This window comes from Lathamus discolor, chromosome 11, assembly GCF_037157495.1.
Source record: "Lathamus discolor isolate bLatDis1 chromosome 11, bLatDis1.hap1, whole genome shotgun sequence".
Lineage (NCBI taxonomy): Eukaryota > Metazoa > Chordata > Aves > Psittaciformes > Psittacidae > Lathamus > Lathamus discolor.
Window position 1 is genome coordinate 3259751 of NC_088894.1, and position 27416 is coordinate 3287166.

Here is a 27416-nt window from a genome sequence, read left to right on the forward strand (position 1 = left end):
GGTCAGCAAGAGTGAAACAGAAGTGGTAGGAAACTGTACATGAACACTTTTTAGGCTTTGTCTCCAATCTGAGATCACCAACGGCATCTGGAACTCTGGTCCCTATTTGCAGTGCCTGCCCCACGGAAGCTGCACTGGTAGGTCACGACTTCAGCCTATTTCCAGTCTGTAACAGGGATAAGAACTTGGCAAGGCAGGTGGAGGATAGAGACTGTGACCTTGCCTTGTATCTAAACGGAATTAAGGATGGGCAAGAAAGCTTTGTGCTGGGGCATCCTTTGTGCAGGGCGATGCAACCAAGAGCAACAGCAGGTTCTCCTTCTGCTCATCCTGCCCTGGAGCTGGCAGAGACTTCTGGCTCCTGGTGTCAGCCCGGGTTTCTATTTCACTTTGGCCTCAAAACACTCATCAGAACGGCAACAGGACCCTGCGGATCTATATTAACTGGCAGAGAGCTGCATGCTGCAGGGCCACCAGCTCCCAGGCTGTTGCAGGTGATGTTGGCTCCGGCATCACTGACATGTGCGGCAGCTGGCACCAGGAATGTACCCTAAAACTAGGCATCGGGCTCTGTTCCCTGCTTGCCTGATTCCTGTGTCTGTAAGTGGCTGCTAATGATGTAGTGATGCTTTTGTCAGGGCCCCAAAGGTGCTAATGGGCTTTAACAGCCCTGAGCAGCCTCCACCCACATTGATTGCCCTGGAGCCTATTTCAGCCCAGCATGGATGGGGCTGCCCCTCCCTGTCCCAGCGATGCTGCAGGATGCTGGTCTCCAACTCTACCCATGTCACCGTGAACTCACCTGGCAACCTGCTTGTGATCCCTATCTCTGCTCTGCTCATTGATCAGGTACTACAGCCCAGCCCATGGCAAGGATCCTTCCTGGGTTCCTCTAATCCCCTTCGGTGCGGAAAAATAATGTGCTTTCTTCTATGAAATAGCATTCCCACCACCACCCTTCACCCCCCCCCCCCATTGAAAGCTGTGGGGTAGAAGATAACCTGTACCCATAATGGGTGCTATTTTTGGTGACCAGCTTTCCTTGGAAGCCTAACTCACTCTTATCCTCTGATTCTGGGTGGGACCAGTGAGCATCAACTCAGGGATGTGTTTTCTCACCATCAAAACAGTTCCCTCATGCATTGAGCTGCTGGTCTCAGCCCAATAGATTTGCTTTTCTTCAATGTATTATCAAGTCCTCTGGTACAAAAAGGTGGTGGGAAAACTGTGAAGGTTGCTTCCTTGCAGGAGAGGGAGAGGTTTCCCCCCTTTGCATCCTATTTAGACTTCCAAGCTATGGGCAAAGAGCAACCGGCTTTTGGACTGGTGGCTTTTGAGCATTGGCTGGGTGGGTTGTGGTGGAGGATGGAGATGGCTCCCGTGGAGCAGGAAGCGCAGCTCAGACCTCCCAGACCTATCTTGGGAGTGCAGGGCTCCCTTTGTGATTTCAGTCATGTCCTTCGCATCCAGCCCATAGGTTGAGGCCTGGGGAAGGCGCTTCTTGCCTTGTGCAGTAAAGGCAGCAGCTGGAATTGGGCAGGGTGGGAAGTGAAAATGTGCCTGAACTTACAGAATCAGCTCGGCGAGGAGCTATTTTTATAGACACCAATGCCTGGGGTCAGCTCTGGACACCCACCCTGGCAAACGCCCGCCTCCAGGTATCCAACAAGCCCAGAGCACTTTCCCAGCAGGTCATGCCCATAGTGATTCAGGAGAGGGTTCTGCCCTACGTCCACGCAGCGATCATCCTCTTCAGAGGCTGATGTGTTTTGGCAGCAGCCTCTGACAAGTGAACTGGATTGCTTTTCTCCCGAATGCAGTTCTCCCATGGCCCCTTCTCCCATGCTGCCCGTCACAGCCCCAGCGCTGCAGAGCCCGTGCAGTGATGCTCTGATGTCTTGCTGGTTTTCCAGTTGCAGACATCTGTCTCAGTCTTCATCAAACACCTCCAGGTTGCATTAGTGAGTTTGTGTTTCTTTCCTTTGAAGATTTTTCTTTTTCTTCTAGAAAAGGGGATTTTATTTTATTTTATTTTATTTTATTTTATTTTATTTTATTTTATTTTATTTTATTTTATTTTATTTTATTTTCATTTCCAGTGGTAAAGAAACTGGTGTAAAGAAAGATATTCTGGCTTTTCAGCCCGGAAGCAGAGCAGGTTTTGATGTAATCCTGGTTCCTGTGAGCAGTCTGTGTGACCTCCAATACATAAGATAGAGAATATTTCAACGTGCATCACTTCCTGCTCCCCAGAAATGCCCATTCTGCCTTCCTGCACACCAGCACAGCACTTCCAAGCAGTTGCTCCTGCCTTGGGTCTCCTCGCTCCCCACAAGCAGCCACTACCATTAAGCTCTCCTTTTAGTGCTTCCCTTCCCGAAGCCCCTGTGGGAGATGCTGCAGATAGAGCAGTTGCTGCTCCATTGGAGGCAGCCTTGGTGGTGGTACCCCAATGGGTCGTGCCACGCGTCCCACTGCTGCTGCTCGGAGGCCTGGCTGCTGTGGGTTATCTCCTCAAGCTCTGCACCTCCCTGTTACCCCACTGCCACTCCCATGATATCACCGGGCTGGTCTGAGCAAGGTTCTTCCATGTGGTTGCCATTAATTCCACCACCGCAAGCATCTGCCTGAGGTACCGGATCATATCGAGCAACCCATCTGTAATTGCCATATCCCTCAGTAAAGCTAAAACCCCAAAAGGAAAGAGAAAATTAATAAAGAGGCCAAGAGCTTCCCTTTACCTATTGCACATGGCTCGTGAGAAGCCTCGGATGGAAATTACTCCTCCTTAGCCCCATGCTGTGTCCCTCTTGCAGAGGAAGGAGCCAGGAATTCCATGCATGTAGAGCAATCACCAAACAGTCCCTACAGGTCTGCCGAGGACCACTGCTCACCAAGCGCTGCTTGTTTACCTGCCGCCCATTTCCATAGCAAGGGCGTGCAGCCGCATTCCTGGGAGCCCCGGCTGCTCCCTGCCTGCCCGACCTGTCCATGTGTGGGGAGCAAAGCTCAAAGCCGCTGTTTAGCAGCATTGCTGCAGATGGATGATGCGATTGCTGCAGGGGAACGCTGCCAAGGATGCTCAGAGCTGTGCTGGGCTTTCCTAAGGAGCCAGCTCAGCAGCTGGGGTGTAAATCAGTGTGGTGATATTGCTGCTGGTGGATGGATGTGACTTTACACCAGCCGAGGGGCTGAGCTGTTGGTTGGGGACCAAAGTCCAGGGATGTGCAGCACAGGAGGACTCAGAAGGGGAGCTCAGCCTCTGTGCTCCAAATCCCCTTCCACAGGAGCTCTCCCTATCCACTGGCCCTGGAAATATCACATGGAAACCACCCTCCCAACTTACGTGTCCTATTAAGCAACACGGACGCGTCCTTCCCAAGTACAGAGCTGTGCTCAGAGGCGGCTGTGCCAGCACAGCAGGGCCCCGTGCTCACCGGGCAGCTCCTGGCCGAGCAGGATGTGCTGTCTGGGTCTCAGATATGTAGGCAACAACCATTTATTGCTTTCTATTGGTGCTCTGCTGATGGTGAGCGAATGCATCTCTTGCTTTCACGGCCCCTGCATGCGGGGGAAGGCTGTTCCTGCCCAGCCTGCGCAGGGGAATCCATGCCAGCAGTTTCCCGGGGGATGCTGAAAGAGCTGCACTTCAAAGGCTCAGGACGTGTCCATGTTGCCTTCAGCTCCACCAGCCCACGGTTCCGGGTGGAAGCTGCTTGTGTCAGCAGCTGGAGCTGGGAGGCAATCCCGGGCTAAGCCAGGGCTGCTGGCCAGGATCAGCACAAGTCACCCAGCTTTTCCCCACTGGTCCCCAAAGCATCTCCCACCACTGCAAAGTGCTCCCAAGAGACATTCCAGGACCACAGGCTTCCATCCTGCACTTGCAAGTAGCTGTTTGTGTCAGCTTGGGCATGTTCATTCCCCTCTCCCAAGCTCTTGTGTGCCCTGGGCCGTGCTGCTGTGATTTAGTAGGATGCTGCTGCTGTCACATTTGATTTTTGTCTTCCTCTCTGAAAGAACCAAGTTACATAAAACATAAAAATTCTCATCTTAATGGTGAATGAATGATTTAAAAGGGTCTGTTTGCTGATGTGATTGACTTCAACCAAGAGCACAGGTTGAGCTGTAATTATGGGAAAACAATCAAATCTCTATCTGGGTTCACACCATACTGGTCTTGCCACTTTGTTGTATTATAGCAGAACCTGTTGGGCAGCTTTAGTTAAGCTGAGCCTCCTTTCTGCTGCTGGGGCAAAGAAAAGCAAACCAGTAGAGCCAGTCAGACTGCAAAGAAAAATTATGGCTTATTGTCTGTGCGAGTTCACCCACACTGCTCACTCCTGTCTCCCGTGTCCCAGATGACCGTCTCTTGATCACCACTTAACTGAGCCAGAGGAGCCGAGGGAGAGACACAGACACAGTCCCCCAATGTGAGTATTGTGCCTGCACTGATTGCTATCTGTCCCCTGGCATCCCGGGCAGTGTTACAGAGCTGGGAAGGGAGCTGGCGGGAGCCTTGCATGGAGAATTGGCCAAAACCCACACAGCAGCGCGCTGGGGCGAGCTGTCACTTAGCGCTGGCAGCCGGAGCCCGGTCCAGCTCCCATCCGATGGGCTGAGGCTGCTGTGTCACTGGTTTCTTCCCTGCTTTTCCATCCCCTCTCGGAGTCTGAGGAGGAAATCTGTACCTTCCCAGCAGTTGCGGGGTTGACGGCTTGTTGCAAAGCAGCAGCTCTGCTGCTATGGGTGTGCGGGGTTGCGTGGCAGAGGAGCTGAGCTGCGTGGCTGCTGCCCCGGCGGGACCCTGTGGCTCTCCTATCCTCTTTTCCTCTGGCATTCTCCACTTGAGCATGAAAGGTAATGGGAGATCACCTGAGTCCGAAATGCAAACAAACAGCATCCAGTTCTAGCTCAGGCAACGTGCAATAGCTACGCGAGGGTCAGAGCAGCTTGTGGGTGTCAGGGGCTATGTGAGTACCGGGGAGTCCGGCTGTATTTGCATGTAGAGAGCAGGGACCAGAGGCAGCAAGCATCAAAGCTTGCTCAGAGCAAGCATCTGTGCTGTGACAGCAGTGGTGCGAGCAGAGCCGGGTCTGTGGATGCTTTGGGATGCACGGTGGGAGCGCAGCGGCTGGCGCAGTGCCTGTCCCAGGCAGGCAGCACTGCTCACCTCGAGGCTGGCTGTGTTGACCACATCCCTGTTGCCAGGGATGAGAAATTTGCTCCCTTTTTCCCTCTGTGGCAGCTGGGAGCTGGGTTGCAATGACCCCTGATAGCTGGGTGAGGTGGCTGTCTGTCCCCATTGCATTCCCCATGGGACATCCTGCTGATGCCCTCCTGGACATGAGGATGTGCCCCTGCAGGCAGTGCAGATATTCAGCAATGCTGGACCTTTCTGGGGTTCCGACATGCAGCAGAGGTGTGATGCTACTGGGACCTGGGATCCCTCTTCCTTACTTTAAATCCAGGTCGAAGGAGGTGATGGTGGGATTGCTGCAAGGGGAAGCTGTGTCCACAAAGGGATTTTGTTACTGTTGGTTGAACCATGCCCATCACCTGCTCCTTGTCCCTTCTGCTAGGGAATGTCCATTCTGATAGGGAATGCCCTGAAAGCACTGTCAGGGGAGATGACCACAGATCCTTCCATAGCTTTAGCGGAGGACATGGGACACTGATGCGTGGTATTGATTCAAAATCCATCTTGGGCAGCTAAGTGTCCTCAACACCAGTGTGTCACCAAGCATCTGGGACAAGCACAGATGCCTCATCCCATAAAAATGCCTGACCGTGACCATCCCACTTGTCAGACAGCACAATGGGAGCTGATTTGGTAAGAGAGGACCCCTCCATGATACTGCAGCAGGGCTGAAGCCAGGGCAGAGCAGGGTCAAATCACTGCTTGGACTGGATGAGATGCAGGATGAAGCCGGCAGCACTCTGTGCAGTGAGGTTTGGAAGCATGGTCCTGTGCAAGCCTGTGGAAGAAGCAGATATTTCCCAAATATGGCCTCTCCCGCTGAGCTTTGCCCTGGATCCGCTTGGGAACGTTGAGAGGGTGCACATGTCCTGGCTAGCCTGCAAGTATGCGGTGTGTTAGGGGATGTGCTCAGCAGTGGACTCGCTCTGCTTGGCAGATGTGCCTGCAGCTGGCTGGAAGGATGTGTGGCTGTGAGGAAGGCAAAGCCACACTGGGGAAGTTTTGCTTCCAAATTAGAGGCTTTGGGCATGTTCCCTCTCCAGAAGTGGGAGGTAAGCGAGAGCTCCCCCCTGTTTCAACATAAGCTGCAAGGATTCCCAAAGGACAAAGATTTGATGGAATTAGTCCTTGGCATCTTCAGCCAAAGCTTCTCCAGGGCTTTTGGAGGCAGCTCATTTATTCCAGCTGCTCAGCATCATGAGCACATCCCTGTACCACCTCAGCAATGGGAACCTGGCTCCCAAACCTCACCAGGAGCAGATGCTGAAGCTGGGAAGAGAAAGCATCCACACCTCCTGCCCTGCTTGTTCTTGACCTGTGGAGGCCCCACCTGTGTGACACCTGAAACCCTGTCATTGCTCAAATTGCCCAAAACAAAGCTTGAAAGCAGAGAAGCAGCACCCGAAGATGTGCTCCATCCCTGCTGTAGAAGAGCTATGTGGGATGTAGGGGAAAACCCAGAGCAGGAATACTTGCCCGAGACTGGAGCAATGAGCACAGCACATGTGGAGCAGATCCTTGTGAATGAAAGGGCCCTTTGCAGACCCCAACCTCCTCTCACCACAGACCCTCCACCATCATGGTCCCAGCAGCTTGCAGCTACCAATGCCAAGGGGACCATGGCCCATGCAGGTGTCCTGTGTGTGCTGAGGTTTGTTTTGCACAATAATAGCAAACACAACGGTGTTATCCCACATCTTCCAAGTATATTGAGCCTTTCCTGCACCTGCTGCTGTTACAAAAGAGAAGTATTTACTGACCACCAAGACTTCAGCCTTACATCAGTGGATAAAAGCCTGATGTGGTTTTGCAGCCACCTGAAAGCTGGGGCATCCCCACTGGGGCATCCCTTTAGCAGGGTGTCCCAGCCACCCAGTTCAGCTTTTGATCCTGCACCACCAGAGGCTTTAAAGTGCCCTGGTCATGAGGATAGGGCCAGATCCAGCACCCCAAGGTCGTGTGAGCTCCCATGGAGAAGTGCTACAGGTTGTCCCACCCCCATCCTGCTGACCTGGTTCAACCAGTGCAGCCCAAGCACTCAGGATGGCTTTGCAGGACTTCCTGGCACATTGCCCCTTTATAAAATGGTGCTGAAGAGAAAAGCTGATTCAGTTGAAAGACTTCATCACCTGCACCGTATCCAGGGGAGAGAGGTGTATTCGTGTCATTTGCATGGCCATTAGCTTCGCTCAGGATGCCCACACACACCTTACCACAGGAGCAGAGGGACCAGCTCATGTGAGCCTAGTTATGACGTATCTTCATGCCCCTTAGCCCGCACAAGACTTGCTTGTCCATGCAGGACCAGGAATGATGGATTCTCCATTTGTCAGGAGCAGCATGGGCTCCAGGGTGTGCTGCTGTTGAGGTCTTCTGCCATGGAGGGGAAGATGGTGAGATTGAGATGCTCTCTAGGTACCATGTATGAAGACAGGCTGAGAACATTAGGGCTGTTCAGCCTGGAGAAGAAAAGGCTGTGAGGTGGCCTCAAAGCAGCTTCCAGTGTCTACAAGGATGCTGGAGAGGCACTCTTCATCAGGGACAGGAGAAGGGGTGGTGGGTTCAGACTGAGACAGTGGAAGTTCAGGTTGGATATAAGGAAGTTCTTTATTGTGAGGGTGGTGAGATGCTGGAACCCAAAGAAGCAGTAAATGCTCCATCCCTGGCAGTGTTCAAGGCCAGGTTGGACAGAGCCTTGGGTAACATGGTTTAGTGTGAGGCATCCCAGCCCATGGCAGGAGGTTGGAACTGGATGAGCTTAAGGTCCTTTCCACCCCAAACCGTTCTATGACTCTATGTGCAGCGTAACGGGATCCCAAGGGAAGCGTGGGGCGATATCTCCATCGCTCAGAGCTTCCCAGGGCATTTACCACCTGCTCTCCCCAGCTGAGGGCTCTGGGGACAAGGGGAGGTGGTGGGACCGGGCTGGGTGGAGGCAGCAGCCACGCGCCTCCGCTGCCGATGGGGCCTTGAGCTATTCCCTGAGCCTCACCGCTTCCCAATTAAAACACCTGAAAAACGCGATAGTGCTTCATTACCCGCTTCCCAGAGCGTTTTGAAGTGTTAATGAAGTGATGTTTGTAGGAGCTGTGGTTACCCCGAGATGCACAGGCAGATAGGTGGCTACTTTTAATCATCTCCCAGATCCTCATGCGGGCACACAGATCTGCTCACAGATGCAGCCAAAGCCCCACCACGCTCCGGGGAGCATCAGGGCATGGCTGGTGGGTCCAAATGGCATTCCTTCTTGAGTAGGGAGCAGGACAAGTATTTACTGCTAAACCTGATCTGGGAGCAGGACAAAGCCTTCCTCCTGGCTGGGGAGAGTGCAAGAAGAGATCCTTTAACTGCTCACCCCGCTATACAAAAGCCAAAGTCCCATTCCTGGGAATATTCAGGTATTACAGAGGACCATCTTCTCCTTTAGTGATCCTGTAAGCTCAGAGCAGCAAAGACTCTCTGGCAGGAGAATGGATGTCCCTGTCCCCATGGCACATTGGGAAACCTCCCCAGCTAAGGGCTCTCAAGCAGAAATATGGCAACGGAAGACGATCTCCATTGTTTCGTGACTGTGGTTACAGAGGCAGAAGCTGTCTTTAACAGGCTGGGGTGGCAGAGAAATGGAGCTGCTGGCTTTGTGATAGCCGGGGTTGTGCTGTATTATGGCAACACAGACTTTATAGGGTTGCAGTAAATAGGTGTGCAGGTTGGGACTTGAGGCAGGAGCTTCGTCTTGGAGGATTCACTCTTGCTCTCCTTTCCCTACACTGGGGCATGTCTGCACACACGTGAGCAGGGGCAGCATCTCCCTGGTGCTGCCGGTCCCGTTTGGCTTGTTCAGGGGCTGTGACGGGCACTGGTCACCAGCAAAGCCCCAGAGCATCAGGATGAGGATGCCCCATCCCAAGGCCAGCAAAGGCGACCCTGGGGCAGGGGTGTCTGCATCAAGGGCTTACTGCAAACCTGCCCTAAGCTGGCAGAGCAGCACGGAGCGGCTGCCCTGCTTTGGGGAGGCTTTTCGGGTTGTGCGAGGTGGAGGAAGGCACCAAATCCTTCTCCCTGGCAAGGCAAGAGCCAAAGCTGCTCCTCCTGTCTCACCCGTTGGGGGGGGAGTTTTGCAACCTGTCAGCCCCTATCCAACACCCGCACACAAAACCTGTGTGGTGGAGAGCAGAGCAAGGGCTGGGCCCCACTGTAGCACAGCCCGTGCCATGTAAAGCTATATAGATAAATGAATGCCCAGCCAAAGCGAAAGGCTCCAGCGCACGAATAAGCCCCTCTCCAGCCTGCCGAGCACATGGTACATCAGCAAAGCGGATCAGCCTCATGCTGCCCTGTGCAATACTCCTGGCACCGCAGATTTTCCACAAGTGATCAGGCAGCTTTTCCAAGTATAAATTCAATTTATAACTAAAATTAGAGCAGGAACATCGCAGGGGAGCCAAGAAAAGAAACTTTGGCTCTTCAAAGCAGCCCTGCTTGGCAGTCTCCCAGTGAAAGGTATATTACATAAATCCAGCCTGGAGCTGAACAGCTCCGGCGCTGCTGATGGGGAAATATCTGGTTGTAAATCCATTAAAGCTCCTCTGATCCGACAGTGTCAGAACTTCAGAGTCCTGCCATTTTTAACTTCTTTTTTATGATTATATTTAACAAGTTAAGCTCATTTGGCTAATGAGCTGCTTTATTCTTCTGAAAGGAAACAGCGCTGAGTGTGGGGATGCGCTGTGGCTTGCTCCAACAGCTCTGGGGATGGTAAGGAGAGGCTGCAAATCCCCTGGGACCAGGAGATGGGGCATGGCTGTGCTGTCCTGTCCAGCCTTTCCCAAACTCCCTCATATGGGACAGCAACATCTTTGCTTGTTTTCCTTTCCCCAGCTGCAGTCAGGAGCATCCCACCCTGAGGAGCGATGCCATTGGTACCCAGGTGATTCTGACGGCTGCCCCAGCCCTGTGTGTGAGAGCCAGTGTGCCAGGGACCTGCACCCTGACCTGGATCCCTTGTCCTACCCTGAGCTGAGCATCAGGGGATGCTGAGAGCAGGTAAGCAAAGCCACAGCCATCAGCAATCGCGCTGTCCCCTGGGGCTTGGGCTTTCCAACCCCATCAGATCTAGGGGCTGGATGAAGAGTTTGCCTTTGGTCCCCGACACTGGGACTCTGTTTGCAGAGGGCACCCATCACTTTGAATTACAGCCTGTCCCACTGCAGGGCCGCATCTGGCACCGCAGGGTGTATATTACAGTGACAGCTCTGGAAAGGGCTCAGGGCTGTAAATGAAATCCCTGTCTGGGGGAGTGAGCTCCACACTAAGGGACTCTGTGGTCTGGTCTTCATCAATAATGTCCCTCAATGCATCCGCTCAAGCAGGGTGGGGGAGTGGGGGGGCTGTGGCTTCACATCTTGGCCAGTCTGGGTGAGAAGGGAGCAAAGCTGCACCCCTTGGGTTGCCCGGGCTCTCTATGGGGTTGCTCTGTGCTGCAAAAGGCTGAATCCTGGGAACGGATGCATTGAGAGTGATGCTCATGCAGCATCTCATAACCATGTGTGCGCGCAGACTGGAGGCCCAAAGTGCTCGCCAGGTTGGTTGCAGAGTAGTAATCCCAGCAGGCAGGGATGGATGCTGGCATCTCCAAAAGCACCGAACACAGCAAAAGCTTTTCTCCTCTGGTCAGATCCCAGCAGGTCACAGATCCCACTGATCTGGGGGCTCTGAGCAGAAGAGTGAGCCCCAACCTTGGCAGCACCGCAGCCATGCACAGGAGGCAAAGCTGCTGCTCACACCCCGGCCCCAAATCCTGATGCGCCGGGCTCTGCCCGCAGCACTGAGTCACAGCAGCAGGGATCCAGATCCAGCACTGAGATCCTGCGCTGCTCCCTCGCCCTCCGCTCCCACCACATCCAAGCCCAGTCCTGCCTCCATGAACCACAGGCTGGCACAGGCCCCAGCACGGATGTCAGCTTCCTGGGATGTCCCAGCCAGAGCCCTGTGTCCCAGAATCCCGGCTGCTGTTCAGTCCTCCGAGCCAGCAGCCTTGAGGAGAGGGAAGAACCAAGGTGGGCAGGGCTGATCCGGCACCACCGAGCATCATAGGGAGTCCAAGTGGCTGCTGCCGGCTCTGCTCCCAGTTGCAGTCCTTTCCCAGTTTACAGCACTGAGGAATGCAATGGGAATTCATGCCTGAGCACTTCAAAGCCTTCCCAGGGGGGCTGCAGACCCGTGACCGCAGTGGTGGCTCTCACAACCTCCCATCTGCCAAGGGCAGAGCTAGATCTGGGATTCAGCCACCCCATGAAGTGCTTCCTATTAACATCAAGGCTTTGGATTTCTGTTTGGAATAGAACTGGGTATCACTTCCCTTGCTCTGCTGTGGATCTTAGAGCTGAGCAGCAGAGATCCCAATCCCATTTCACGGTCCTGAGCCGCACAAGCCACAACAAGCCTCACCGTGCCTCGGGTGGCTTTTACTTACTGGAAGAGACCCCCCCAACGCTGGGGAAGGGGAGTTATGCCCAGGGAAGTGGGAGCAGTGAATGTTCCTTATCTTTTTCTCCATAGACTGAGATTTCTGCTCCTTTCGCACCGGATTTGCTCAGAAGGCAAAGGAAACGCCTCGGAGATGCTTTGTGCTGTGCCGGTCCCCGCGTGCTGGGAGCGCACAAGCCCGGCTCCTGCTGCTGCTCGCTGGCGCGTGCCTCATTTCGTTTGAAAATCAGATGCTTTAGGGGAAAGTTTCTTCTTCCAGCCCTGCGTGCCCACATCTTGCATATGCAGGTGATCCGGCACACCTCTGCTCTGCAGGCAGATAAAGGCACAGGCAGGGAGCAGGGCTGGAGCACAGCAGAAACCTCCCCGTGCTGCCGTGGGGCTGTAAAACCCAGGTCCCAGCTTGGCCTTTCACCCCCAAACAGCAGAGGGGATGTTTTCTTCCTGGTCATCTCTGCGTGGTTGAAGGCTGAGTGTTCCGGGCTCAGGGCTGTGGGCTATGAGTCAGATACCCAGCGTGACTTCTAGGGGAGAAGCTCCCATGTGGCAATGCTGAATGTCCCCATGTGGAAGTCCCGCTTCTGCCAACGTGGGTTCGGGTTTGGGCAGGGCTTTTCTGAGCTGCTCGGGGAGTGCAGGGGATGATGCACCCTCTCCTGCCCAAACCCCAGGGGACCCTCCATGATGCTCTGCAGGGATGCTCGGCCACACGCCCCTCCCCAGTGCCACAGTGGTCCAGGAAAGACCTGGACCCATGGCTGTTTCAGGGTATCTGAGACCTCCCAAGGTTTTGGCTGATGGAAAGGAAAGAGTTTATCCCAATATCAGCATCCCGGTGAGGGATGAGGTCATCAGTGATGTAATGAGCTTTCTCAGCTCCAAAGTTTCCGCTTGCCATCCCTGATAGTAATTTCAAAATTTCTGAGATTAGGGGGAAAAAAAATCTTAAAATCAGGGCAAAAATTCTTAAAAAATCTTAAAATTTTAAAATCCTTTTAAAACCTTAAAATTCTTAAAATCATTCTTAAAAAAACAGCTACTTCCATGCTGTTTGTTCACTTCCTGCCTTTCCCAGCCTGCTGACCTGGGGCTGTTGTGGGTTTCTTTCCACCTCTCCTCATTTTGAGGGTTGTTTTTGACCAAAAAAGGAAAAATCCAGGGGTTTTCAGGAAAAGGGAGGAAAAGCTCAACTGGAAAAGCTGGTCTTTTGGTTCTCCCATTTTTTCCAAGCCATCGCCTTCTGTTTTCCCTGGGCTGAGGCAGGGTGGACAAAAATGTGTCCCCTGGATGAGCCTTCTGCTTTGTCTGTGGTTTAGCAAATGATTTCACTTTCTATATGTGGGCTTTGTCCTGTTCCTAAGACTTTCCAGAACACCACAAGCACAAGATACTTCTCTTTTATTGGGCTTTTTCTTTCTGTTTTAGGCCAAAACCTGACTGATTTGGGACAAAAGGACATCCTCTCCCTGGAAGCAGCCCAGTGTGCGGCACAGCCCTGAACATGACCACGGAGAGTTTTGCAGAGTTCCTGAATAAGCTCAAGGAAATCCATGAGAAAGAGGTCCAAGGTACGGAGACACAGGAAGTCTTCCTAAAACCAGCCAAGGTCCATTTCTTTGTAAGGCCACCTTGATCTGGTTGGTTTCATGCAACTTGAAGGGAGGAGGAGAGGGTGTGGGTTAGGGAGCTTTGGGAATTAGGGCTCAGCAAGCATACCCCGGAGAGAGGGAAGGAAAAAGGGATGGATGGATGGATGGATGGATGGATGGATGGATGGATGGATGGATGGATGGATGGATGGATGGATGCATACACAGGGTTACAGCCTGGCTCTCAAAGGAGCACACCCTCCATAACACGGTACCTTCAATGAGGTTTACTGAGAAAATCAGTACCTTTTTGGATGAGGAGGAGCAGAAGAGAGAGGCCATTCCTTTATCCAGCTCTCCTGGAGAGCAAGCCATGGAGGTGATCCGTCCCTGCAGGGATCCCACTTGCTCCAAGCGTTAAGCACAAGGGATTTGGCTCCTTTCCTGCTCTTGCTGCCAACCATGGTCTGTGATAAAGGTGACTTGGGAGGTTTGCAGACGTGACATGCCCATCTGCCACGTATCTTTTGCAAGCAGTGTGGATTGCAGTATATTTGGATACTGAGGGATCAAGGGGAAAGTGGAAAATGCAGAAAAGACAGAAGAAGCAGAATTATAAGGCTCTGTTAAAGAAAACCTTAGAGTCAGCTTGGATAGTTTATTCCTCTAGGGAATAATTTATTCCTTAGGCTATACATTATTTAAATAAGAACCATTAAGTTAAGCAACCAAATGCCAAATCCAATTGTTTTCCTATTAGAATAATTCCCACTATCGATATTATGAACAAAACAAGAGCGCTTTTGGAGGATTCTGCTTTATGAATTCATTCTTCTCTTGTGTAATTTTGAGCCGTGTGAGAGTTAGAGGAAACTGTTGAGCAATTTCAACCACATGTTTACATCCACTTTGCATAAAATGGGTTTGACAAGATGTAATGTCTGCAGCTCCATCGGTGAAAGATGAGCTTGTTCAGCTGTAAATATCCTTCAAGATGCTTTGCAGCCCCGAGAGGTATAAGGTATCATCCACCTGGGAAGTGTGTGCTGTAATGAGAAATGAGGAGAAACAACACAGAAACAGACTTTTTTGGGGATGGGAAGGTAATGCAGACTCTTTAAATAGTGGAAATAGAAAATGTGCTCACATTTCGCACCACTTTGCCTGCTGCGCTAAGCTGTGATGCGGTTTAACACACGCAATGTGCTGTTCCTTCTCAGAAATAAGGTTTGTGCATTGGTGAGGTTTCTGCAAAGCTGGCCTGCTCCTGATGTTCCGACATCACGTTTTGCTCCTGAGTGCTGGGGAATTGGCAATAAATACCCACATCTCCATCTCTGTTCTTTATCCCAGGTCTGCAGAGCAAGCTGACGGAGCTGATGACCGAGAAGTGCCGGTGAGCAATGCTGTGTGTGCTCTACCCACCATAGGACAGTGGCGGAGGGGGGGTTCTGCTGCTTCCTTTTCAGACCTCTGGGCGCTCCTCTGAGGCTGCCTGGTTCATCGAGCACGTTTTGCCTTTCTGGATTTGCCAAATCTAAATGGTTTTGGTGATTTTCATATAGAAGTCCTCTGCACAGCAGGGCTTGGGGTAATCCCAGCCCACCTACAGTTCGCCTTCCCACCGGCAAGTGATGCTTGTGCCAATGGGTGCTTGCTGTCTTGGGAAGCAATAAGCTGGAATGAAACAAGCTTCCAGGGTGTCCCAGGGTGGCATCTGGGCTGCAATGCATTTGTTTCTCCTCCTGACACACAAGCAAAAGCAACGCAGCTACACCAGAATGAGCAGCACAGTGGGCTGGGAACAGAAATCCTTCCCCTCGATAGGGGGATAAAGGCCCAGATTTGGGGGAGAAATCCAATAACCCTCTTTTCTTTGCTCTGTTTCTTCAATCAGTGATGCTCAGAGAATTGAAGAGCTGTTTGCTAAAAATCACCAGTTAAGGGAACAACAGAAGGTCCTTAAAGAAAACGTGAAGGTGTTAGAAAACAGGTAAGATTGCTTTCTCAATAGGGTGCTGTTTGGTGGCAGTGAGGGCACCCTCCTAAGGGAAGAGTTTGGGTTTCCTGTCTATCCAGAAGCAGATAGCACCTGAACCCCTTTTTTGCTCATACTCAGCTGCTGGGAGAGCTGGAAGAGCGCATAGAGAGGAGCTTTTCTAAGCTGAAGGTGGTGGGACTGGATCTGTCGGGGGGGAAAAGCCAGGGCTGGGCTGCACAGATGAAACCCCTCTCACCAATGCTGGGTGCTGGGCTGCGTGTTCATACTTCTCCAAGGGAAGGGCAGGAGCTTATTTTCCTCATGGGAACCATGTGGTAACAAGCTGCTGCCCACGGGCTCTCCTCCAGGCTGCGAGCGGGTCTCTGCGACAGATGCATGGTCACTCAGGAGCTGGCCAAAAAGAAGCAGAATGAGTACGAGACCTCCCATTTCCAGAGCCTGCAGCACATCTTCATCCTCAGTACGTACCATCCCCTGCCCTGAGCTCGGCTTGGGCTGAGTTTTGCCCCGTTAATGCCTTTCCCAGATATTTGCATGTGAACCTTCCCAGTGTCTGGGCACCCAAGGAGGGGTTTGGGGATGGGGAGAAGGAACATGGAGCCAATGGAAGTGTTGAGGCCTTGGAAAATCAGATCTGAGCAGGACTGCAGATGCAGCCCATGTCCCCCCCAAGCAGATGAAGCCACTCACATGAAGTGGTAGAGCTGGGGGGTTGCAGCCCTCTGCACCCCCAGGAAAATGAGAGATGCTGATGCCAAGAGCAGCCCCAGGCTGGCCAGGCCGTGTCAGCCACATGGATAAAAAGTGCGTTTGATACTGGAGGAGCAACACTGGCGCAGACAGGGAAGTCACAGCAGCAGCTCAGTGTGGATAAATGGGAACCAAGCGTGAGGGATCTTCTCCCCAGCCTTTGGCAGAGCTCCCAGCACCTCTCAGGCTCTGTGTGTTTTTCCCTGGGGATCTCGCTGGCCCCGTGAGGGTCATGGGGGTAAAGGAGATAAGGCAGTTACGAGGCACGCAGAGGTGCCAGCAGCCCTTGGGTTATCTCCCTGTTATGCCATTGCTCCCCAAGTGATGCTTTCAAGCAGAGCAACCCAAGGTAGCAGCTCACTCTGCTCATCGATGCAGCACCCAGTTGCTGGGTGTTCACAGCTCGCTCTGACCCTCATCTGATCCCCTCCATGGCCCCTAAAGCAACACTCGCTCATGGGAGGCAGCAGTGATGCTCACAAGCAAGGTGCTGGCTGTGTCCATCCCACTGTCCCACAGGCACCATCCCACCTGAGTCATGCTCTCCTCTGAGCTGCAAGCACCCCCCAATCCTGACCAAACCCTGCTCGGGAAGGTGCTCCCTTTTATCCCTTGGCCCCTGGGGTATTTTCAGAGCAGGAAGAAAATCTGGGATCCCTTCAAACCCTGGTGCCTTTTCCTCCCCCTCGTCCCTGTGCATCCACGGAGCTGTGGGGAGCACCAACTCCTTCCGTGCAGTGCCTGAATGCAGGCACAACTTGTGTCCCTGCAGCTAACGAGACGAACCGGCTGCGGGAAGAGAACAAAATGCTCAAGGAAGAAGTGAAGCAGCTCCGGAGCCTGGAGTAAGTGTTCAGCCGGGTTTCATTCACTGCGAGGGCTGTTGGTAAGGACAAAGGCCCCGCAGCTGAGAAGGGCTACATCCAAACCGTGGCATCCTCAGGGGTATTTTAGCATCTAAGTCCTATGATGCCCTGTAGATGTTAGATACCAAAACACCCGTGATGGTCTTTACTTGCTCTCCTGTTTACTTGCATCCAAGGATGCAGTTTTTGGGGAACAAGGGATTGGGCACCCCTCCATGGGTGTCTCATGGGAAGCAAAGCTCTGGGTTGCTCACCTTGGCCATGGATCCCAGCCGGGGTTTCCATGGCTTTCCTATGGCACCAGCTCTGCTCCTGCAGCAGGCAGAGAGGGTCTGCAGGAAACAGGTTGTGTTTGGGGAAGAAGAGTGAAGTGCAAGAGACTGAGATGGGGTTAAGAGGGAGAAGTGATCTGCTCCGACAGGTTCATATCCCAGCAGAGCACCGTGCTGAAAGGCAAGTAACCTGCCAGGCTGGCCAGTACAGACAAATCAGCTCTTCCCGCCAGGGCTTAAAGTCCAAAGGAATTAGCACTGAGGGATTAGTTTAGAAATGTGTTTTCTTTGGAGACCAGAAGCACCATCCACTTAAAGAGGAATTCTCACTTTTACTCCCCAATACTTCCCAAGACCTGAGCACTTCCAGAGCTGTTGGTTGGGCTGGGTTTGCTGAGCATTGAGCATTCCTGCTCTATTCCCTGGGCTGCTGGATAGGAAGATTTCCAGCCAAACACCCATGTGTCAGCACCAGGGTACAGCCAGGACCTGGTCCATGGCATAAGCGAGGGTCTCCAAGACTCAATGACTCCCTTATAGTGACCGAGAGCATCAGCCCCACCAGCTGGATATGGTGAAGGGGGGCAGCCACCGCATCCCAGTGCTGAACCCAGGCTGAAAGCCCAGCCAGGGACGTACAGGTTCTCACAGAGCTTTTGCAACAGCCACAGTTGGGTTTTGGCTTTCCCAACGTCACAGCTTCCTGAGACGTTACCCATGGCCATGTGGGGAAATCAGACTTGAGCTGTCATGTTGGCTCTGTCCCATGCTCCAGACTGCAGCTGAGCTGGCAATAACCTGCAGTGGAAGGAGGTGAGTCTGAGGATCCGGTATATCCACATACGTATCTATATGTATAGTTGTATATTGGGCTTTATAACTCAGAGGTCCCAGTACAGTGGCTCTCAAACCTTCCTTCTCCTGCCCCTTCTCCTTCATTCATTTCCTCCTTTTAACAGGGACAGGGCAAAGCCCTCAGGAGTCTCCTCCAGGGAAAGCAGCTCCGCTCCCAGCTCCCCACTGGCATTGCTGTCCCCAGTGAGCAGGAATGCCAGCACCGAGAAAGCAGCTCACAGGGAAGCAGAAGAAGCCCACCACGATGAGCCAGGCCTCGAGCTGGTAGAAGGTGAGTGCTGCTGGCTCCTGCCACCCTTGAGGGACCTGGGGATGGGAGGAGTAACTGAGCCACGGTGCAAAGCTGCTCTGGGAAAGGGTCTGGAAAGCAAAGACCAAGCTGTTGGCAGCTCAGATGGACAGAATGGCAGCTGGGGATGGGGGGAATGCAGGTCAAGGGAGAAACGCTGCTGTGTTAGAGTGCTCGGGTGCCCTCACTGTGTGTGCTGTGCAGGTGTGCACCCACCACCCATTTCCTGCAGAGACCCTGCTGCTCCATTGCCACACACACACAATGGAGGGTACATTCAGGCAGGGGCTGGCTTGAGCCAGATGGAGATTTCGGCATGAAATCCTCGACAGCGGATGGCTGGTACCACCCAGTGGCATCCTTGGGAAGCCAGGGCACGCCAGCGCCCTGCAGCGCACGCAGCAGCTCTGCGGGACCATCACCGTGGTTGTGTCTTTCTTGCAGAGAAGCCTGCGGGGCAGAGAAGCCAGAGAAGCTCTCCAAGCAGCAGGACTTCCCCAGGCACCGTCCTGCAGGAAGCCAGCCTCGCAGAAGTGGTGAGTGTTGGAGGCAGCCGGATGTCCACGGGCCTTTTCCCTGCCCCTGTGGTCATCAGGACTGGATGAAGAGGCTGGGATAGGGAAAGAGCAGGAGGCGTTTAGGGGGTGAAACACTCAGCCAGTCTGCTGTGGCCAGAGCCAAGGAGGACACCTACCAAAATACAACCTCTCTGCAGATGCTGCCACTCACAAGGAAAGCATTTGGTGTTTGGCAACAGGCTCCTGTCCCTGCTGTGAGTGTGCACATCTTAATCCTCCATGGCAACACATCTAGCATCCTTGAATCCTCTCCCTATCGCTCTGGTTCCTCTCTTGGATGTCTCGCTGAGGAAAGCTCCCAGTGAAGGAGCTGCGGAGGTTGCGTTGAGCCACATTTCAGTGTAGTTCATCCTGAGTTATAGAGTCAGCTCCCTATCAACCGGGAGAGCAAGAAGCTGGAGCGTTGTGAGCGCTGGAAAAGCCTGGAGAACATGTAAACTGTGGGAGGTGTGGGTACCGAGAACAAACACACCACAGCAGCCCTGCCCAGGAGCTGCGCAGATGTCTCCGCACCTGCAGCATCATGAATATTGGTATATTCAGAGGGCCTGGCATGCAGTGGTTGTCACTCTATGCATTGATGCAAGCCTGCCATGCCTTTAAAACACAAAGTATGTGTCAGCGGAGGGATGCTGAGCGATACGGTGATATTGGGCACTGGGAGATGAGGCTGCAGGACCTGGAGCCCTGTTCCTGGGAACTCAAGCTTACATACACACCCACATAGATGCTTCTGTTTTGGCACAGGCTGTGATTACCTGAAGGCCACAGAGCACTTGAAAGAGCAGGTGGAAAGGGGTTTTGGTAAGGCTGCAGGCTGGCTCTGAGGATAATTAATAGGGGTGGCAGGAAGGGTTGGTGACATCTCCAGGTGGGCAGGGGAAAGTCAAGTCCGAACTTGTGCTGAGCCTTTCATGACAGCAGATGGAGAAGGTGATGTCCTGGCCTCACAGCCAGCTACATCACTGGAAATACACTCATCAAATCGGTGCAAGCTGGCAGCTTGCATGGATGAAGCCTGGTGGAATGACTGGAGTCAGGGAATTTGCAGGGTCTTATCTTGGTTAAGCCCCTGAATCATGGCTTGACTTGAGAGGAGGCACAAGACCTACAGGTCAGTGTAGCCAGGATATACAGAATACTGTGTATCCCGATAGAAAACACAAAGGGGAAACTTCCTGGGAAAACCAATATAAATACAGTTGAGCTGTTGAGCAGGACCGTATCAAACAGAGCTCTTAGGAGCTGATCGTCTTGGTCACACCAGTGAGCTTGGTGGGGCTCCCCTTAACCATGTGCACAGCAGAACAGCTCACCCAGCCTCTTCCCTCTGCCACAGGCATCCCAGAGGATCGCCAACCAATTGCATGGAACCATCGCCCTGGTGAGACCCGGCTCCAGATCCTGCCTCCTGGAAAGAAGTCCTTCGAGGGCAGCTGTGTCCCCACCGGCCAGGAAGACTCCTCTCCCTCCGGAATGCGAGCACAGCCCCAGCCTTGAGGCGTGAGTTGCCTGCTCATGGGTCGTGGTGTGGGTCTGATCATGGCCCGTCGCAGCAGTACCACTGGGAAGACTGTGTTGGATGGAGTCTTGAGGACATGCTCTAGTGGAAAGCATCCCTGCCCATGGCAGGGGGTTGGAACTGGATGATCTTAAGGTCCTTTCCAAACAGAACCATTCTATGTTTCTATCATAAGGTGGCCGGTGTTCACTGTATCTGCCCACCTTCTTCTCCACACTTCTTCTACAGCCTTAGGGAAGGCAGGGGGGGTCTCCCAGTTTACACCAGCAGAAAATGACTGGAATCCAGCCCAGCGAGATCAGCCTCTCGTTACTCCGGCTTGGTCAGAGAGACCCATAAGGGGAACCAGGTGCCCTCGCTTCCAGGGGGAGGAGAGGGCTTGCTTCACTGGAGGCAGCAATCCTTCCTTATCTATTCTAATGGGCTTTCCTGCAGGGCTCAGCACTTCCCCAGGCTTATCCACTCCATTGATTTCAGAGGCACAGAGGGCTGAGCAAAGCCAGGGAGTTCACCTGCAGACAGCGAATTTCCCAGAGTGGGATTAGATCTGCCCAGCATTCCCAGGAAAAGCTCACACACACGGAAGCTGCCAAATAAGCAGCAACAGCAGGGACTGGGTTTGCAGGGCAGGCTCATGCATGATAATGACCTTCTTGGCATGGCTGTAAAACCTCGCATTGAGTGAGTTAGGGCAGGGTGGGCTGTTCCTCTGTCCTAGAGGTCTTCAGGTCCACCAAGGCACTGAGAAAGCCCAGTGGAGGGTTCTTAGGATGCTTCTGGCTGTAAGGGATGGATTGAGAAGTGACCTCGCAGCAGCAGTGCTGATGTGAGTGGTCACTGTATCCTCCACTCACTCAGTTCCCTGCCTGGAGCTGCTGTGCTCCAGAGGCAGGAGAGCACTGTTGGATGTTGGGATGGTGATGCCTTCCTGCTGCCAACTGCCCAAGCCCAGCGGTCACCCTCCTCCCTAGCACAGCACCCAAAGGCAAGCATGATGCCTGCTGCTGTAACAGGCAGCAGGGCACAGAAAGAGCAGGAGAGACCACGCACATCACCTGCGGGAGCTGGGAAATTGCATGGAAATTTTCTGATTAATGTGATTATTTTCTTCCTGCTTCTCGCAGTTATTTGTCAGCAACGAAACCGGACTCCCCCAAGGCTGTTCCATCCTATGAAAACCTCAAGCTGATCACCCGGAGAGAGCAGCTCTGCCTGCTCCACAAGCACCTTTCCCTGCACCAGTTGGGGCTAGCAAGCGACTATGCCCCTGCCGACCGGGATGGCTGCAGCTTCTCCAGCCACTTGCTCAGAGCCAAAGATGCCGACGGCAGGACACGGCCACGCGATGGCTGGGAGGACCATGCAGCCTTGCTGAAGCTCCCGGCCACCATGGTGTATGTGAGGGACCAGCACTTGGAGGAGAAGCTGCAGCTCCTCAGGCACAGGGACCGGCTGCAGCATCTCCTCATGCAGCAGTGCCAGCCAGGCCCGCGAGCAGATGAAGACACAAAGCTCCCACCGGAGGAGCGGCCCCTCTCCCCATGGCCGAGCATCGCAGCAGGGTGCAAGGAGGAGAGGTCCTTCCTGGAGGATGCTGCAGATGGGAAGGAAGAGAAGGAGCTTTGGCTGAGCCGGGACAGCTCTGAGCTAAGAGGAAAGGCAAAGGCAGCAAGGGATGATGGTGCAGACGCGCCGCTGGACCTGTCAGACTCTGGCCGAGGCAGGGGAAGGGGCTGGCACCACCGCCGGGAGCCACGGAGCCCCGGGGACAGCCCCACAGTGCCAGCAGCCCATGGTCCCCATGGGAGACATGGGGCAGAGCGGGATGTCTTGTGCTTCCCCCCCTACCGCTGGCCCAGTGCCACCCAGGCACTGCCTGGTGCTGGTGAGGAGGAGGAGGAGGATGCAGCTGTGGTGAGTACAGCTCATGCTGGCATCAACCGTGGCCCCTTCCCCTCCCCAGGATGCCCAGCATTGGTTCTGGCGCTGTTATGACCATTAATGTCCCATGGGAGGATGGCTTTGCTGCATGTGTGAAGCTACAAGGATGTATTTGCACATGGCAAAGCCTCAGCTGCCCAGCCCTGGCTCCCATTCCCACCTCCCCTCTCATGCCGGTGGGGTTTCCATCCGGATCCAAGGACAGGCATTGCCTGTGCCCTGTCCCACAGGCTGGTGCAGGAGGTGTGCTGGGCACCACCAGTGCATAGAAACACCTCTGCCATGCTCATCCCCACGGCTGTCGCTGTCATCACATAGGGGCTGGGGATGGCCCTTTGCTCCTGTCCGGTGAAGGCAGCGTTTGTGCTCCCTGTATCCTACAGCTCACGGTCTCCCGGGCACATCCGACAAACAACTCCCCACCGAGCGACCCAGAGGCCCCTGCAGAGGCCGGGGTGAGGCTGGATGTCCGTGCACAGAAGGGAGAAGCAGGTAAAAAGCCCCAGGCAAACATGACATTTGAGAAAGCAGGAGCATTTGGGTGACGGTATCTCACAGCCCCGAGCTCTGCGCTGGGCTCTGCACGCACCCACAACCCCCATGGACCAAAGCAGTGGCTGACCAGCACGGGACACCCGTCCATGGAACTCGGTGCTCCTGGTTCCCAGTGCTTTTGGGCCATCAGGGGAACTTCATGTTTCACATCTTCATCTTTAAGGGCTCAGTTTTCAACCCTGGGGATGCCCAAAATTCAGGCTCAGCATCTATAGGGAGAGTTCTGGAGAGAGCCCAATGTCTCTGCCTAGCACAGACCAGGAACCGCCCATAGGGTGCCCTTGCACACCCTGCAGACCATCCTGCACTCAGCTGCTGGGAGGCACGGAGTTCTTCAGTGGCTAAAGACATCAGATTAACATCATTCCATTGGCAAAACCCACTCCACAGTGATCCATGGCAGGACGACATTGCTGCCCCAGCATTACCCACCCCTCTCAGGGAAGCAGAAGCTCAGAAGTCACCCCAGAGATGGGGAAAATGAAGAGGTTTGCAGGACTAGTGCTGGACAAACCATCCCTGTCTGTTCCAACATGCTTCAAAGTATGCCCTGTGCTGGCACAGGATGCAGGGTTGAGCACCGAGCGAGGGATGCTGATACCTGCAGCAGGAAGGACAGGATGCTTTCCTCCTTTTCCCAGCTCCATCCTCCATAAGGGCCCTTTCCATTCCCCAAACCAGCGGTGCCCTCAGTCTGGGCTTTCTCCCTGCCTGACCACTGCAGGATGTGGGTGCCAGGTTTGCCCAGGGTGGGTGGGAGGCAGGCAGCAGCCATGGGGAGCGGAGCAGGAAGCACGTCTGCCCGGAGCTGCTCCATTCCAGCCTTACTGGCTGGGCCAGAAAGTTGAGCTCGCCTGGATTAGTCGGTCTGGGCGTGTCAGGGTGGTTTGGGAACACTGGAGCAGGGAGTCCTCTGTGATTTACATGCTCAGGAGATAGCATCATAGCAGAAGAATCTCAGCTGATTACATTCTGGGTGTGGGAATACAGGGTTTTCTTCAGGTCTCACCTTAAGGCTGACACAATGCCCAGGAAACCACACACAAACTCTTCTGCACTTTCTAGTGAACCTTAACCCTCCCAAGGATAAAGGGAGGATGGGATCAGGGGCTCTATGAGGGCTTGAAAGCAGCAGGGTCTGCTCTCCCTCCTGGGCAGGGGCAACAAGGGAGGATGCTCTCCCAACAACCCCACCCCAGCTAGACCTGGGTGTAAGGAGCAACAAGTATTGAGGTCCTGGAATGCCCCTGGGAAGGGGGCACAGCTCCGTCCCCAGCCCTTCCTGCCCTCCATGGCCAGTGCAGTTGTGCTGCTGCGGGTGCAGGCAGGGTGATGCCAGCAGCAAGGCTCTGTCTCCGCTCTGTGCTAAGGTCGGGTGCGTGTCTGGTGCATGCAGGTGCGTGTCTGGGGTTGAGCAGCCTGCGGCAAAACCCTTCTGCTGGGCAGGGAAGCAGCTCCCCTGCCTTTCCTCCCTCTGCTCCTCCGCACACGTTCCCTGCTGACAGCCACAGACCAGCACTGGGTTGTCCATTTGGCCTCTTTACCCAGACACGCTTCTCCCCACCCTGTTCTCCAATGGGAAGGTGCAGTCTGGGGTTCTCAATACTCTTCAGCTTTCCAGCCTGCACATAGCCATGGGCTTTGGGGCAGCACTGATGGCCTTAAGGTAGCAAAGTCCTATGGATAGGGCTTTACTGGGAGCTGGTTCCCCAGCAGAGTCCTGTTGGATCTGCTGTAAATACTCATTTCAAGCCATGCAGCTTGTGGTGCCTCTGCTTTGCCACAGTTTATTGCTGAATCTGCTGCCTCAATGGGTCTGCATCTGTTCCTGAGCTTGTGGGGCCTCCTGCCAGCCAAAAACCCCTTCCTGTTGTGTTTCCTTAGATGACAATGATGCCGAGTCTGGGAAGCAGGAATCCGATGAGCCAGACACGACGGACAGCGAGGTTTGTTTGCCCTCCTCAGCCATTAGCTTAGGCTGTTGGGTCCAAGAGGTGTAAGACCGGTTATCCCTGCCCGAGCTCACTCCAGAGGGTGATGGCTCTTCCTACACAAGATTCCAAGCCCCATTCCCACACAGTTACCCAACTTGTTGCTGAGGGATAGAGATACCACCCTTTCCAGCTAGCCAAGAAGGTTTATGAACAACAGCATTCATCACCACTCCATAGCAATGGTCACAAAAGTCCCCAGCAGTGCAGCCAGGCCATCAGCTCCCTATGAAAGCCAGGGTAGTTTATAGACTGACTGCTCTTCTCACTGATGTAGGTGGCTGCCCCGTATGAAGATGATGTCCTACAAGAAGCCCAGGCTGACGGGAAGTATTTTTGCACCAAAGACAAAGCTTATGCACTGCAGAAGAAGAGAAAAAGAGGACACGATCCCCGGACAAAAGGTGGGCAGGAGGAGTTCCTTATGGCAGCAACTCGGGGCTACAACGCCTGAGGGCACCAACTTCCCTGCAGTAGTGATGTGCTTTGGCCACGGTTGTGTCTCCATCCAGCGGAGCCCCTGCTAATGGTTAGCCAAGGAAACCTGGTCAGGGAGGCCAGGAGAGCCCCCTGAGCACCTAAGCTAACAGGGCTAAGTCCATCGTGTTTGCTCAGCCGGTCAGGGAGGTGGTGACTGGAGAAGGCCACATCCCCAGGGTGAGATATTGACATTCAGAGAAAGGTTTCTGCCAGCGCTGTTGATCTTCCAGCGCAGGCAGGGGGGTTTCCCTGCTGTCAGAGGAATGTGTTGTACCCGTCTTTCCTACAGGTGAATAAGCAGAGCGCTGCTCCTGATAAGGGCAAGGATAAGACAATGTGAGTGTCGAGGCTTGAGAAGTGCTCTGTCAGAAACACCCCACCATAACCCCCTTTGGACCGTGGGTAAAGACAGGGAAGTGTAGACCCAGTTATAAATGCAGAGGGGGCTGTTGTTTAAGCACGAAGAGAGCTTGTTTAACAGGCAAGTGCTGCCCCTTGCTCTGTGCCTGGCCTTTGGAGGTGCCTGTTTGCTCAGGGAGCATCACCACTGGGTGAGAGCTGGGTGAGAAGAGGATTTGCACTACAAAGCCAGCCACTGAGAGCACGGGGGAGGAAGCTGTCCTGTGCTCCCCAGGACAGCACCGTCCGACTCCCGGGACTGTGTCCAAGGATGTCCCGAGTGAGGGCTGGATGCAGTTGTGGCAGGAATGGGGTAATGGAGAGGCATAATCCCTCTTTCAGCATGTGGTATCTGCCATATACCACACTGGGAGGGGGAGAAAGCCAAGGAATGCATCCCACTGGTCCAGGTACCCTCTCAGATACCCCCTTGCACCAGGTCAGTTCTCCTCCTATTTCGGCTTCCCACGTTGTTTCTGCTTCCAGGCTCACAGCGGCCTCCCCCAGGCATCTCACGTGCGAGAGGGGTTTCTCTTCACCTTTCCTTTGCCGAGCTTTGCTTCCTCCTGTGCAGCCCCTATTTTGGGCTGAGGCCACGCTGTGCCCATACATGTAAATGCATCTCTCTGTGGGTAACTCCTGCAGTCGTCTTGCTTTTACAGGAGCTAAGAAGTCAATGAGGGGAAGAAAGAAAGTCAAAGTGGAGCAGTGCTCAGCGGGGAGCACGAAGGAATCAGAGAACAGCTCCGCTTCCCACAACGCTGCCTCCGAGGAGACCTAACAGCGGGGCAGGATGAGAAGCGACACGGACACTGCAGAGCAACGGAGAGGGCTTGGGGACCTCAGCATCCCACCCATGCTGGGAGAGCGGCTCCTCCTGCCCTGCTGGCCAGGCAGCGGGGAACCCATAAGGACTCACTGAGTAGAACACCCTGGGAATCCTCACTTGGTGCTCCAGGAGAAGCCAGGCAAGGAAGAGCCGTGCGGGTGATGCCTGGAGCAGCCAGGTCCCTGCTGGTGGAGCAGCACATTCAGTGACACACACCCCACACCCCCCCCCCCAGCCCTGCACTGGGGCAGACTGGTGCTGGGAAGGAGATGCCCTCCTTGCAGCACTCGCCCTGGTCAGGACCATGTTCTCCCCTGGGATTTCATGCAGGGAGAATGGACCCCCAGATCCCGCTCCCCATGTACTGGTGCCAGTGGCTGGCCAAAGGGTGGTGACCAAGGGGGACCGCATGCACAAACCTGCATTGATTAAACCCCTACCCAGGTTTCATCCATGTCTGGATCTTGTTTGACCTGGAGAAAGCCCATGGTTTTCTTTGTTAAATGAGGAGCACCAGCTCAGCAGCTCGCACCGGCCTTGGCAGCATTGCTGGGAGCTGGTTTTCACGTGGATAAACTGTTCTTAAACACTGCTTTTCTGATGCATTAAGCATGGGCAAGTTTTCCTTCAGCAGTCAGTGACATAGGATGGGAGGAGAAGGGCTGCAGTGAGCATCCCTGCACACGTCATTGCACCAGGAGCTGGGCTGGGTTCTTCCTACTGGGAAAAGCTGAAACATCACTTAGGCAGCTCCCATCTTCCTTGCAGAGCTCACTGGAAGATATGGGGTACCTTCATTAGCAGCAGGCTGGCTG

General features: G+C 54.0%; 2 protein-coding genes across 7 annotated transcripts in view; both read left to right on the forward strand.

Moving 5' to 3' along the window:
• On the forward strand, positions 1–27193 carry RBBP8NL (RBBP8 N-terminal like). 6 transcript variants are annotated; one of them, XM_065691120.1, is made up of 16 exons: positions 1–137; positions 4359–4430; positions 10076–10240; positions 13109–13251; positions 14626–14668; positions 15170–15265; positions 15622–15734; positions 16797–16869; positions 18122–18288; positions 18751–18842; positions 20224–20387; positions 21531–22320; positions 22731–22839; positions 24787–24848; positions 25171–25297; positions 26435–27193. In XM_065691120.1, the coding sequence occupies exons 4-16, from the start codon at positions 13185–13187 to the stop codon at positions 26551–26553; spliced, it is 2022 nt and encodes a 673-aa protein (XP_065547192.1). In that variant the 5' UTR covers positions 1–137; positions 4359–4430; positions 10076–10240; positions 13109–13184; the 3' UTR covers positions 26554–27193. The 6 variants fall into 6 exon arrangements, with proteins under 6 accessions (XP_065547192.1, XP_065547193.1, XP_065547194.1 ...); XM_065691121.1 differs by lacking the exon at positions 1–137 and adding an exon at positions 756–849; XM_065691122.1 differs by lacking the exon at positions 1–137 and adding an exon at positions 1945–1961.
• Positions 1–27416, forward strand: part of RPS21 (ribosomal protein S21) — a 161539-nt gene that overhangs the window by 99402 nt on the left and 34721 nt on the right. The gene's annotated exons all lie outside the window — the stretch shown is intronic.

What these genes read in the sequence shown, in the direction of transcription:
- RBBP8NL (XM_065691120.1), top strand. Translation starts at nt 13,185, where the DNA reads ATGACCACGGAGAGTTTTGCAGAGTTCCTGAATAAGCTCAAGGAAATC. An exon ending in GCAGCACATCTTCATCCTCA is followed by an intron (nt 15,735 to 16,796) that starts GTACGTACCATC and finishes GTGTCCCTGCAG; the next exon opens with CTAACGAGACGAACCGGCTG. An exon ending in AGGCCTCGAGCTGGTAGAAG is followed by an intron (nt 18,289 to 18,750) that starts GTGAGTGCTGCT and finishes TCTTTCTTGCAG; the next exon opens with AGAAGCCTGCGGGGCAGAGA.